Raw genomic sequence first — 14,863 nt, 5'->3', positions numbered from 1 at the left:
GTGTCTCCCCCTTTGAAGAGGGGGATGACCGTGGCAGCTTTCCAATCTTTGGGAATCGCAGAGATACGAAAGAGAGGTTGAACAGGCTAGTAATAGGGGTTGCAACAATTTCTGCAGATTATTTTAGAAAAAGAGGGTCCCGATTGTCTAGCCCGGCTGATTTGTAGGGGTCCAGATTTTGCAGCTCTTTCAGAACATCAGCGATCTGGATTTTGGTGAAGGAGAAATGGGGAGGCTTGGGCTATTTGCTGTGGTGGGTGCAGGGCTGTTGACCGGGGTATGGGTAGCCAGGTGGAAAGCATGGCCATAGAAAAATGTTTATTGAAATTTTCAATTATTGTGGCTTTATCGGTGGTGACGGTGTTTCCTAGCCTCAGTGCAGTGGGCAGCTGGGAGGAGGTTCTCTTACTCTCTATGGACTTTACAGTGTCCCAGAATTTTGGGAGTTTGTGCTACAGGATGCAAATTTCTGTTTGAAAATGCTAGCCTTTGCTTTCCTAACTGCCTGTGGATATTGGTTTCCTAACTTCCCTGAAAAGTTACATATCGCGGGGGCTATTCGATGCTAATGCAGCACGCCACAGGATGTTTTTGTGCTGGTCAAGGGCAGTCAGGTCTGGAATGAACCAAGGGCTATATCTGTTCCTGGTTCTACATTTTTTGAATGGGACATGCCTATTTAAGATGGGGAGGAAAGCACTTTTAAAGAATAACCAGGCATCCTCTACAGACGGAATGAGGTCAACATCCTTCCAGGATTCCCGGGCCAGGTTGATTAGAAAGGCCTGCTCGCTGAAGTATTTTAGGGAACGTTAGACAATGATGAGAGGTGGTCGTTTGACCGCAGACACATTACAGACGCAGGCAATGAGGCAGTGATCCTGGTTGAAGACAGCAGAGGTGTATATGAAGGGCGGGTTGGTTAGGATGATATCTATGTGGGTGCCCGTGTTAACAGATTTTGGGTTGTACCTGGTAGGTTTATTGATCATTTGTGTGAGATTGAGCACAGACCTGGACAGTAAGACAGAACACTGCAGTCTATCTCTGCAGTAGATTGCAACTCCCCTTTGGCAGTTCTGTCTTGTCGGAAAATGTTATAGTTAGGGATGGAAATTTCAGGGGTTTTGGTGGCCTTCCTAAGCCAGGATTCAGGCACGGCTAGGACATCCGGGTTGGCAGAGTGTGCTAAAGCAGTGAATAAGACAAATTTAGGGAGGAGGCTTCTAATGTTAAAATGCATGAAACCAAGGCTTTTACGGTTACAGAAGTCAGCAAATGAGAGCGCCTGGGGAATGGGAGTGGAACTCTACATCACCAGAGGAACAGAGGAGGAGTAGGATAAGAGTATGTATGGCTAAAGGCTATAAGAACTGGTCGTCTAGAACGTTCGGGAACAGAGAGTAAAAGGAACAGGTTTCTGGGCGCGGTATAATTGATTCAAGGCATAATGTACAGTACAGACAAAGGTATGGTAGGATTTGAATACAGTGTAGGTAAACCTAGGCATTGAGTGACAATGAGAGAGATATTGTCTCTAGAGACACCATTTAACTTGTTGAGGATAAGGGGCAGTATTTTCACTTTGGATGAATTGCGTGTCCATAGTGAACTGCATCCTACTCTGTCCTAGATTGCTAATATATGCATATTATTATTACTATTGAATAGATTGAAAAAACTCTGAAGTTTCTAAAACGGTTTGCATTATGTATGTGAGTATAACAGAACTCATAGGGCAGGCAATCTTCCAAAAAATAATAGAAATTCTGAATGTGGGTTAACTTTGACGTCATCGCCCCCTCCTTTCCCAAACAAGATGTGAATCTGAGAACACTTCCTACGCCTTCCACTAGATGTCCTCATTCAGTACAAAGTGGAATAGAGCATTTCCTGTGAACTTTGACTGAATGGGAGGTGAAATAGTCAGTGTCCCGACAGAATGTCATTTTCCTGTGGTGCATTTCTCTGTGGGTGCCACCGCCATTCCATTTGGCTGCAGCTGAAAACGTATGATCCGGTTGGAACGTTATTGGATATATATGATAATAACATCCTGAAGATTGATTCTCTACTTAGTTTGACCAGTTTATTCGACCTGGAATATATCTTTTTGAAGTTTTCGTGCGAGTTGTCCTGGACCAGCAGTCAGTGTTTGGGCACGTGAGCTGAAAGTGATAGCAAATGCAGCTAATTGGACACTAGTATTGGACATTATGGAACAAAACAACGATTTATTGTGGAACTATGACTCCTTGCACTACATTCTGATGAAAGATCATCAAAGGTAAGGGAATATTTATGATGTAATTTCGTATTTCTGTTGACTCCAACATGGCGGAGAAATACTTTTATGTCTGAGCGCTGTCTCAGATAATTGCATGGTAGGCTTTTTCCATAACGTTTTTAAAAAATCTGACACAGCGGTTGCATTAAGAACCAGTGTATCTTTAATTATATTTAGAACATGTATCTTTAGTCAAAGTTTATGATGAGTATTTCTGTTATCTGGCGTAGCTTTCTATAATTCCTCAGGATATTTTGGAGGCAGTTCTGAACATGGCGTCAATGTAAACCGAGATTTGTGGATGTAAATATGCACATTATTGAACAAAACTTAAATGTATTGTGTAACATGTCATATGAGTGTCATCTGATGATTTTCAAAAGGTTAGTGATTCATTTTATCTCTAATCCTGCTTTTGTGACTATCTTTGGCTGGAAAAAATGGCTGTGTTTTCCCTTTGATTTGGTGGTGGTCTAACATAAATATATATTGTGTTTTCACTGTAAAACATTTAAAAAATTGGACATGATGAGTAGATGAACAAGATGTTTATCTTTCATTTGAGGTATTGGACTTGTTAATGTGTGAAAGTTAAATATTTCTAAAGAATATTTTTGAATTCCCTGCGCCACCTTTTCAGCTGAATGGGGGGGTGGAGTTCCCCTCTGGGAATATTACCAGGTGAGGTTACCGCATGTGTAGGAGGTGGAACAAAAGGGTTAGCTAATGCATTTTGAGCAGGGCTGGAGTCTCTACAGTGAATTAAGACGATAATCACTAACCAAAACAGCAATGAACAAGGCATATTGACATTAGGGAGAGGCATGCGTAGCCGAGTGATCATAGGGTCCAGTGAGTAGCTAGGCGGGCTGGAGACACAGCGATTCAGACAGGCCGGGGCTAGCAGGCCAGGGCTCGCAGGCTAGCCGAAGGGCCTTAGAGGGACATCGCGACGGAAGAAGTTTGTTGTATCCCCCTCATGTGGTTACGTCGGCAGACCAGTCGTGATGGATCAGCAGTGCTCCGTGTAGTAAAAGGGTCCAGGCCAATTGGCAAAATAGGTATATTTGCCTAAGAAATTGGGTGATGGATCTCTTCAGCTGACAGTCCAATATGCTCTAGACAGCAGCAGGACGCGGCTAGCAGATGGGCCTTCAGGGGACGTTGCGATGGAGGAGCCTGTTGTTAAACCCCCTCGGGCGGATTACGTCGGTAGTCCAGTCATGATGAATTGGCAGGGCTCCGTATCGGCAGTAAAAGGGCTCCAGGCCAATTGGAAAAATAGGTATTGTAGCCCAAGGAGTGCCTGATGGACCTCTTCAGCTAGCCGGGAGATAGGCCTAGCATAGGCTAATTGGTGCTTGCTTCGGGACAGAGACGTTAACCAGGAGTAGCCACTCGGATAGCAGCTAGCTAGCTGCGATGATCCAGGTGAAAAGGTTCAGAGTTTGCGGTAGGAATCCGGATATATGGAGGAGAAGAAGTCCGATATGCTCTGGGTTGAATCGCGTTGTCCAGACTGGCAGGAGTTGTCAGGGCTAAAGGTTAGCTGATGACCGCTAGCAGTGGCTAGCTGACTACTAGTTAGTAGCTAGTTAGCTGGCTAGCTTCTGTTGGGGGCTCCGGTTCTAAAGTAAAGAAAATAGCAGATCAGTACCACATTGGGTGAGGCGGGTTGTAGGAGAGTATGTTGAAGTTGAGATTAAGAAAAATATAAAAAATATATGTGCAAAGAAAAAAGATAAAAAGATATACAGTTGAAATCGGAAGTTTACAAACACTTAGGTTGGAGTCATTAAAACATTTTTTCAACCACTCCACACATTTCTTGTGAACAAACTATACTTTTGACAACTCGGTTAGGACATCTACTTTGTGCATGACACAATTAATTTTTCCAACAATTCACTGTATCACAAGTCCAGTGGGCCAGATGTGTACATACACTAAGTTGACTGTGCCTTTAAACAGCTTGGAAAATTCTCGAAAATTATGTCATGGCTTTAGAAGCTTCTGATAGGCTAATTAACTTCATTTGAGTCAATTGGAGATAAGAATAAGTCTGATATGCTCTGGGTTGAATCGCGTTGTGCAGACTGGCAGGAGTTGTCCGGGCTAAAGGTTAGCCTGTGGATGTACTTCAAGGCCTACCTTCAAACTCAGTGCCTCTTTGCTTCACATCATGGGAAAATCATAATAAATCAGCCAAGACCTAAGAAAAAGAATTGTCGACTAAAACAATTCTGGTTCATCATTGGGAGCAATCTCCAAATGCCTGAAGGTGCCATGTTCATCTGTACTAACAATAGTACGCAAGTATAAACACCATGGGACCACGCAGCCGTCATACCACTCAGGAAGGAGACGAGTTCTGTCTCCTAGAGATGAACGTACTTTGGTGTGAAAAGTGCAAATCAATCCCAGATCAACAGCAAAGGACATTGTGAAAATGCAGAAGGTAACAGGTACAAAAGTATCTATATCCACAGTAAAACGAGTCCTATGTCGACATAACCTGAAAAGGCCGCTCAGCAAGGAAGAAGCCACTGCTCCAAAACTACGATAAAAAAGCCAGACTACGGTTTGCAACTGCACATGGGGACAAAGATCATACCTTTTGGAGAAATGTCCTCTGGTCTGATGAAACAAAAATAGAACTGTTTGGCCATAATGGCCATCGTTATGTTTGGAGGAAAAAGGGGGACGCTTGCAAGCCGAGGAACACCATCCCAACCGTGAAGCACGGGGGTGGCAGCATCATGTTGTGGGGGTGCTTTGCTGCAGGAGGGACTGGTGCACTTCACAAAATTCATGGCATCATGAGGTAGGAACATTTTATGGATTCATTGAAGCAACATCTCAAGACATCAGTCAGGAAGTTAGATCTTGGTCGCAAATGGGTCTTCCGAATGGACAACGACCCCACCATACTTCCAAAGTTGTGGCAAAATGGCCTAAGGACAACAAAGTCAAGGTATTGGAGTGGCCATCACAAAGCCCTGACCTCAATCCTATAGAAAATGTGTTGGCAGAACTGAAAAAAGCGTGTGCGAGCAAGGAGGCCTACAAACCTGACTCAGTTCCAACAGCTCTGTCAGGAGGAATTGGCCAAAATTCACCCAACCTATTGTGGGAAGCTTGTGGAAGGCTACCTGAAACGTTTGACCCAAGTTAAACATTTTAAAGGCAATGCTACCAAATACTAATTGAGTGTATTGTTAACTTCTGAACCACTGGGAATGTGATGAAAGAAAGAAAATCATTCTCTCTACTATTATTCTGACATTTCACATTCTTAAAATAAATTGGTGATCCAAACTGACCTAAGACAGGAAATGTTTACTAGGATTAAATGTCAGGAATTGTGAATAACTGAGTTTAAATGTATTTGTATATGTATACTTATGACTTCAACTGTATATACAGTATATCCATAAAAATTATGTCTACTCTTTTCACAGTGGAGAACAAATGTATACATTGCATGGCTGGGCAGATGAGACGGTGTAGTAGTAGTAGTATGTTGCTAGGTAACAACGTAAAACAATGCCAATTTATATGAATCTACTGGCCATGTGAATGTTGCCTAGTATATCATGGGCAGGATAGGCTCTAACAATTGGAATTCCAAACCACCCATTGGGGGGGGGGGGGTCAGAAATGTCCATCCCTTATTGAAGTTTTGGATAGCTGCAGCTCTAACATCAATAGATTATTAAGGGCCATCCTCACCCTTCTTATGACTTCATGTACTGTCGATACTCTTCTCCACTACAGTTCATATCAAAACATTGATCACATCTTCCATGCTGACTGCAAGTCTCAATAATTTAGCCCTGATGTCCCTTGAAATGGAACTTAGTGTCTCTTTGGACTATGATGAAATAATCTCCATCTTCTATATCAAGGCTGGGCTGTAAAACATGAAACACACTGGAAAGGTTAGCTTGAATACTGTTTATTTATGATTTTGCCTAATGTTTTCATGCTTGCTTTGGTAGGCCAGGCATATATGTGTTTGACTCAAACTGAGCTACTGTATTCATCCACTGTGATATTTTGTTATGTATGATGATTTCATGTTTTCATGCCTGCCTTGGTAGGCTGGTTCCAGCGAACTATTGTATTTAGACCCGCTGTGGTATTATGTATAGTGATTTAATTTGTTCATGCCTGAACGCCTATACAGAAGTGTTTTCTTATTCAAAGTGAGCTATTAATTTCATACCCGCAGTACAGTTCAAGCTATAGGCCTAAAGTGTATGCATTGTATTTTGTGTGGCTGTTTTCATATGGCAAAAGTGTGCACGTTTGGGCTTAATAAAAACACTTTCAGGGCTTTCTATTTTATATTGCTTCTTTGTGCAATAGCACAATAAACAGTTTGTGCATATTCCAATCCAGTGCCGAGCTGGTGTCTGGCCGATGCGCTGACCATGGTCCTAAATCCACTTGTTGTGCCTGTAGGCCTGCTGTAGATCGCTTCTTTGAGTGGGAGTGGTCAATTTGATCTAATAATATGTTGATTATTTCATTAGGTTGGACTGTCGGACTGAACACTTCATCCATTATTTTGAGACAGTATAATTTCCCCCAATTTATCACTGCACTTGTCTGCTGCTGTAGACCCCCCTCTCTCTCTCTCTCTCTCTCTCTCTCTCTCTCTCTCTCTCTCTCTCTCTCTCTCTCTGAATATGTAGGTGACACAAATATTTCATTATGTTTGTTCACTGTCGGACTCGGACAGTCGGCCTGTTTTATCAGTGGTTGTATAGTTGTGCACTTGCGCTGCCTACTTGGCAATAATAACTGGCCTGTTGTATTTTTTGTTGTTATTGCACAATTTCTAATTTACAGTACATGTGTTGGACAGTGGTGTAGTGGAAGTTATATGCAGGTTACGCCATACACACACATTTGTAAATGTGGGTTTGAAAAGTGTGAGTGGTAAACTATAATGTAAGCTTATATTATTCAGCACCACGGGCAGGTAATGTGGCTTGGCCAGCTCTGGCTGAGCCCGCAAAAGTCAAATAAAAGATTTCAGGAAAGGACAGATCCGCACTCCTCTCCGTTCTCTGACTCCTGATATTCACATTCATAACGGGAATTGTGCATTTATTCCCATGAGTTCCACAGTTTAGACTAGCCTCTTTACTTAGCTTGTTCAATAGAAGAGCTTTCTCATATCATTTTTCACACAGGGCACCCTTCATTTTGCCAGATTAAAGTATACCCACTTCTCCATTCACCACAACTACACCACTGATGTCTGGGTATTTTTGCTGGAAAATGAACTACTGCTGCTGCAATAGAGCCTGGGATTGCTTGAATGCACCTGGTAGGGGTGAGGAGTATGGTGATGGTAGCTATGGTGATTCAGGGTACCACTTATACCTAAATGGGTTATATATAGCCTGGTCCCAGATTTGTGTGGGCTCTTGCCAAGTCCATAGATGTAAAATATTTAGCATGACAATGAGTGACAAGTTGGCATGACAAAATGTAACAAGGTGTTGGAATGACAATGAGTGACAAGTTGGCATGACAATAGGTGAAAAGGAGTTGGCATGGCAGCACAAACAGACTGAGGTTGGGAATAGAAGTACTGTTCTTCCCAAAACCAATGATTTGGTGTGCTTTCCCTGTGTCCTCTTTCATCCACTGATTGGTTTGTTGAATGATACCTCATGGGTGTTAGAGATGCCTTTGTTAACCTTCAATGCCAGGTCAACTTAGAGGTTGGCAATCTAATGTGCATGTGTGTGTGTGTTACATAGAGCCATTGTAACAGCTAGCGTGATTACTGTGGTTTTGAATTTCAACTTGAATGCAATAACTTAGGTTACTTTTCAGAACTTTTTACCTTTTTTCTCCAAAGATCAAAATAAACAACATTTGGAAAACCTAAAAAGGACTCCGATGTTCATCGCTTTCATTTGGCATCTCCTCTGCGCTGCATTGAATTGGATTGTTGCTAAACCTTTGTGAGACCATGTCAAGGCCCCCGCTCTGCTCTGACTGACTCATATGGCTCGTATGAGTACGGCTGTGGTTCAGGGGAGGGGGACAAGAGAAAGAATATTTTATCAAAGCCGCTGAAGAGAAATTCCTCAGTGAACAGTTGCAAGTGAAATGATCACAGGGACCTGGGGACAAGAGAGAGAGAGGCTGGAGATGGAGGGGGGTGAGAGTGGGTGGGGGGAGCTGAAGAGAGAGGGGAATGTGCTACCATGCTTTTGGAGCTTCTCTTCTCTATGTCTGACTCCACCACCGACTGACTGCCACAGTCATAGAATTAGAATAATTGAAACAATTTATAGGTGTCACACCCTGATCTGTTTCACCTGTCCTCGTTATTGTCTCCATCCCCTCCAGGTGTCGCTTATTTTCTGGACTTTGTACCCGCCTGCCTGAACATTCTGCCTGCCCTGACCTCGAGCCTGCCTGCCACTCTGTACCTCATGGACTCTGGTTATGACCTTTTGCCTTCTCCACAACCATTCTCTTGCCTATTCCCTTTGTGTTTATTAAACACCTTCAACTCCAACCATCTGCCTCCTGTGTCTGCATTTGGGTCTCGCCTAGTGTCATGATAGTATGAACTGGCCATGACAGACCCAGCAGACTTGGACCAGCTTTGCCACGCTGTCTCCCAACAGAGAGCCACCATTGGGAGACATGAGGAGTTTCTACAGGGCCTTTTGGAAGAGCTTAGTTCCTCGATGGAGCGTCAGGACCATGGGTTAAAGGCTATTATGGAGCAAATCAGGGAGTTAGCTCAGACTGTCTGCTACCTCTGTAAAAACCCCAATCACCTAGGAATTTTTTTCCTATCTGTGGTGAGTTTGTACAGCCTATCCCGACACTCCGTGAGCCCCGCTTACCTCCTCCAGAGCGATATTCGGGGAATCCTGGTACCTGCCAAGGTTTTCTTTCTCGGTGGTCTCTTATTTTTGAGCTACAGCCATCTTCGTTTTCTTCAGACCGATCGAAGTTAGCGTATATAATTATGTTAATGTTGGGAAGGACGATCTCCTGGGCTACGGCAGTTTGGTAACAACAATCTGCCATTTGCGGTCATTTGGAGGAATTCATGGCAGAGGTGAGAAAAGTTTTTGAGTCTCCGGTATCCGGGAGAAAGGAGACCAGCAAACTGCTTGACTTACTTCAAAACTCCCGTAGTGTGGCAGACTACGCGGTGGACTTTCGCACGTTGACCGCCGAGAGTGCCTGGAATCCGAAGTCTATCTTCGATACTTTTCTGCACGGATTATCTGAGGAGGTTAAGGATGAGCTAGCTGGTCGGGAACTGCCGGTGGATCTCAACTCCCTTATCGCTTTAACCATTAAAATTGATGGACGCCTAAGGGAACACAAGAGTGAGAGGAGGTCTGGTCTCGGGCACACTTGTGCACCCGATATGGCGCATTCACCTCCTATGGAATCCGGAAGTTTCCGAAGGCAGCTCTTCTGAGAGGAGTCGGAACTACCCGAGCTCTCTCTTGGATTTACAAAAGGTGAGTTGGATACTCCTGAGCCTATGCAGTTGGGAAGAGCTAGGTTATCAGTTGGGGAGTGCTCACGGAGGATGAACAGTAACTGTTGTCTGTACTGTGGAGGGAAAGGACATTTTTAGCTACCTGCCCTATTAGGAAACTCTTGTTTTAGTGGGTACCAGTACCATGGTGAGTCAGACAGAGTTCCCTAATTCCCATCACCCGAACACTTTTTTTGTGGTTGTGCTGTAGGGAGACCAATCTAAGTCTCTCCAAGTGCTCATTGACTCTGGGGCTGATCTTATGGATGTCATGATAGCTTCGGAGCTTGGTATTCCCACTCAGCCTCTCTCTGTGCCCATGGATGCTAGGGCACTGGACAGCCAATCTATAGGGGAAGTTACCAATAGTACTGTGCCCATTCAATTATGGGTTTGTGGTAACCACGGTGAGACAATACAGTCCCTCCTCATTACATCTCCCCATGTTCCAGTTGTGTTGGGATTTTCCTGGCTCCAAAAGCACAATCCTGTGATTGACTGGACCACTTTTGCCATTCCCACTGCCTTCAAGCAGCACAGCCTTCCTCAGGATGTTAGCAAGACTGTGGATGTCTCTGCTATCCCCACAGAATACCATGACCTCCTGGAAGTCTTAATTAAGGCACATGCTACTTCCCTTCCACGCACCGTCCTTTTGATTGTGCCATTGATCTTCTCCCAGGCATTACACCACCTCGGGGTCGATTGTGCATAGTTCATAGAGGAGTTTCTGGCCACTGGGGCCGTCCGTCTGTCTGCATCTCCTGCAGGTGCAGGGTTTTTGTTTGTGGAGAAGGACAAGACCCTGCGCCCGTGCATTGACTTACCTGGGACTTAATGACATTACTGTCAAGAATCGTTACCCCCTACCTCTCCTCGGCGTTTGAACCTCTCCAGGGGGCAACTATATTTTACAATTTGGACCTTCTAAATGCCTACCACGTGGTTTGGATACACGAGGGGGATGAGTGGAAGACGGCCTTCAACACAGCCAGTGGACATTATGAGTACCAGGTCATGCCATTTGGACTAACCAACAGGTCGCGTCTGTTGGACTAACCTCTGTTTTCTAGGCGTTGGTCAATGGTGTTCTTCGGGACATGCTAAACCGGTTTGTGTTCGTGTACCTTGACGACATCCTGTTTTTTTCCCGATCTGCACAAGAACATGTTCTTCATGTGAGACAGGTCCTCCAGCGCCTCCTGGAGAAACAACTGTTCGGGAAAGCCGAGAAGTGTGAGTTCCACCTCTCTACTATCACCGTTCTTGGATATGTCATTGCTGAGGGCAATGTTCAGATGGATCCTGGAAAGGTGAAAGCAGTGGTGGATTGGCCTCAACCAACATCCAGGGTGCAGTTGCAACGGTTTCTTGGTTTTGCAAACTTCTACCACCATTTCATTTGGCACTACAGCACCCTGGCGGTCCCCCTCTCGGCACTCTCCTCTCCCAAGGTACCGTTCAAATGGTCTCCAGCTGTCGACCTGAAGCATCGGTTCACAACAGCTCCCATCTTCATCCATCCAGACCCCTCGCGTCAATTTGTGGTGGAAGTGGATGCGTCGGATGTTGGCGTGGGGGCCATCCGTTCCCAGCGATCTGCCCAGGACCAGAAGCTTCATCCCTGTGCCTTCTTGTCACATCATCACAATCCTGCTGAAAGGAACCACGATGTTGGCAACTGAGAACTCCTGGCTGTCAAAGATGGCGTTGGAAGAGTGGAGACACTGGCTGGAAGGAGCAGAACAGCCATTCCTGGTCTGGACCAACCATAAAAACCTGGAATATCTCCATACATGCAAGCTCCTCAACTCCAGGAAGGCCCATTGTGCCCTCTTGTTCACCAGATTTAACTTCACCATCTCCTACCGCCCAGGGTCTAAGAATGTGAAGCCTGCCACCCTCTCCCTCTCCTTTGCCACACCCTCAACCTCTGAAACCATTCTCCATAACTCATGCCTTGCTGCCACTGTGGATTGGGGTATTGAGAACCTGGTCCGCGAGGCACAACACTCCCAGCCTGGACCTGAAGGGGGCCCGGCTAACTGGCTGTTTGTCCCTAATTCAGTCCGGTCCCAGGTCCTGGAATGGGCTCATTCCTCCAGGCTGACCTGTCGTCCAGGGTCCCGTCGTACTCTAGCCTTCCTTCAATAAACTTTTCTGGTGGCCCACAATGGTCCCTGATGTCTCTGCTCAAAGCAAGACTACACAGCAAGCTCCTTCTGGCCTCCTGCAGCCACTACTGGGTCCTAATCATGCCTGGTCTCATATCTCTGGACTTTGTCACTGGGCTCGCTCCGTCTGATGGCAACACTGTCATTCTGACGGTAGTCGACTGGTTCTCCAAGACCGCCCATTTCATCCCTCTCCCCAAACTACCTTCTGCCAAGGAGACTGCCCAGCTTATGGTGCAGCATGTATTCCGGATCCATGGACTCCCGGTTGATATGGTCTCCGATTGGTGTTCTTGTCTCAGTTCTGGAAGGCATTCTGCACCCTTCTTGGGTCGTCGGCCAGCCTATCATCCGGATTCCATCCCCAAACTAACGATCAGTCAGAGCAAGCCAACCAAAACCTGGAGACCACCTTAAGGTCCCTGGTCTCAACCAACCCCACTACCTGTAGCCGTCAACTGGTCTGGGTGGAGTATGCCTGGAACACTCTTCCCAGTTCTGCCACGGGACTCTCCCCTTTTGAGTGCTCCATGGGGTATCAGCCTCCACTCTTCCCTGAACAAGAGCAGGAGGTCAGCGTACCCTTGGCCCAGATGTTTGTCCACCGCCGTTGACGTACCTGGAGAAGAGCCAAGGCGGCTATTCTCAAGACCAACTCCAGGTATCGTCAACAAGTGGACCGTCGCCGGACCCCAGCTCCCTGCTACCGTATTGGGCAGAGGGTATGACTGTCCACACGGGACCTGCCCCTTCAGGTAGAGTCCCGCAAAACTGTCCCCCTTTTTTATTGGTCCTTTTCTCATCTCCAGAGTCCTGAGTTCCACTGCTGTCCGTCTCTTGTTACCCCGTACCCTCCGTATTCACCCTATGTTCCATGTGTCGAGAATTAAACCTGTGTCTCACAATTCTTTGTTTTCTGTCCCCAGGCCCACCCCCTCCTCGTGTCATTGATGGCCATCCGGCATACACTGTGAGGCGTCTTCTGGGTGTTCGACCACAGGGGTATCCAGTACCTGGTTGACTGGGAGGGTTACGACCCGGAGGAGAGGTGCTGGGTTCCCGCTAGAGACATCCTGGATCCAGCCCACATCGCCGACTTCCACCACCGACACCCCAGTCAACCAGGTATGTGCCCAGGTATCACGAAAGGTGGTGCCCCATGTGTGGGGGGGTGTCATACCCTGATCTGCTTCACCTGTCTTCGTTAATTGTCTCCACCCCCTCTAGGTATCGCTTGTTTTCCCCAGTGTATTTATCCCTGTGTTTCCTGTCTCTCTGTGCCAATTCGTCTGGTATGTCCAAGCCTACCAGCGTTTTTTTCTCATTTTCCTGCTTTGCCTTTTCTCCTTTTTCTAGTCCTCCGGGTTTTGACCCTTGCCTGCTCTGGACTCTGTACCCACCTGCCTGACCATTCTGCCTGCCCTGACATCGAGTATGCCTGCCACTCTGTACCTCCTGGACTCTGATCTGGTTATGACATTTTGCCTGTCCACGACCGTCCTTTTGCCTATTCCCTTTGTATTTATTAAACATCTTCAACTCCAACCATCTGCCTCCTGTGTCTGCATTTGGGTCTCGCCTAGTGTCATGATAATAGGATCTCTATGGCTGCAGCATTACAGATTATGAAACAATCTGTTGAAAAACAAGTTTTATTTTGATCAGTTATCAGTCATGTCCACCTCGGGTGCTTTTCCCTAGTGTTCTCAGGTACTCCAGGTATAATGGTCCATGATCAGGTCTCATGGCTGTGTCCAGTGCTGTTTTTTCTGATTAGTCTGGGTCTGGTCAGACAGACAGTGAGTGGAGGTCAGGGGGGGGTGAGTGTATGTGGACAATCTCAAGGACTCCTGCTCCAGTCTCATGAAATCCTCAAACTTACCAGACAACCAGGACCCATCAATGTCACATCTCTGATAGATTATGAGCCTCACACATTCCACCCCTCTAAATATCCATCCACCTCCAAAACTGACATGCTCGCTCCTGGCTGATGCTCCTGCCAGACCGAACGTGTGGTGAAGGTTTATGGCGCCTGCAAGACTTTTGTTTGTTTGTCTGCGTGTGTCTAAGGACTCATTCAGAAAAGCAGTGATGGCCCCCCTGTGTCAGACAGACCCCCCCCCCCCCATACACACATATCCTTCTCAGCTCGTACATTCTCTCAGCCCGTTCCACTAATAGAATGTCATGTCCCGACCTCGGGGGAGCGTAACTAAAAGGAGAGAGTGGGGAGTTAAACACCTGTGTAGCACACCTTTCAGCCTCCTGCTAAAATGTATCTTCACATACACCCCCTCCCCCTTTTCATACGGGGGTATGAGGGTGGATTCTGTTGGTTCAAAATATTTATGCATTTATATGAATGTTTATGTAAATGCACAAACATTTCTGTTGCCTAGGGGAGTTTTTTTAATGGAGGAATTGTGATACAGAACATGTTTTTTATTTTTTATTTTGCAGTCATCTTGAGTTAGGGTGAAGACTGGATGTGCGTGTGTTGTTCATGTTGTGCGTCATTACGACACAATTGTGTATCCACAATACTAAGTCCCATATTCTATTCATTAAGTTGCATTCAATAGTCTGTTTATAGTCTTTCACCTAAAATAACCCACAGTTATATGATTCTTTGACAATGATCCTAACATTGCAGTAGAAAGTAATGGTAAGTCTGAGTCTCTATGTCAGAGATTACAGAATGCATCTCATTCAGGGCATAGTGATCGAACATTCTGCTTCACTTCTTTGTTAACTAAATGCCCTTGTAAACTTCTAAGCAATGATTCACAATCGGCTTGTTTGCGAGTGTCCACATTGTATTGTGTGTTGCTAAATGTGTCTCTGTGGCCTCTCTTCTCT

General features: G+C 45.7%; 1 protein-coding gene across 5 annotated transcripts in view; it reads left to right on the top strand.

Moving 5' to 3' along the window:
• Positions 1 to 13,546, top strand: part of LOC110522882 (splicing factor, suppressor of white-apricot homolog) — a 173,900-nt gene extending 160,354 nt beyond the window's left edge. For all 5 annotated transcript variants that reach the window (XM_090234359.1, XM_090234360.1, XM_090234362.1 and 2 more), the window contains exons 18-19: positions 12,928 to 13,126; positions 13,358 to 13,546. In XM_090234359.1, coding sequence (XP_090090485.1) covers positions 12,928 to 13,022 — 95 coding nt within the window. In that variant the 3' untranslated portion in view covers positions 13,023 to 13,126; positions 13,358 to 13,546. The remainder of the gene's footprint in view (positions 1 to 12,927; positions 13,127 to 13,357) is intronic.
• The last annotated feature ends 1,317 nt before the right edge of the window (positions 13,547 to 14,863 follow it).

This window comes from Oncorhynchus mykiss, chromosome 5 (genome assembly GCF_057628025.1).
Source record: "Oncorhynchus mykiss isolate SJ-2025 chromosome 5, ASM5762802v1, whole genome shotgun sequence".
Taxonomy (NCBI): domain Eukaryota; kingdom Metazoa; phylum Chordata; class Actinopteri; order Salmoniformes; family Salmonidae; genus Oncorhynchus; species Oncorhynchus mykiss.
This window is presented reverse-complemented; position numbering and strand designations above follow the sequence as displayed.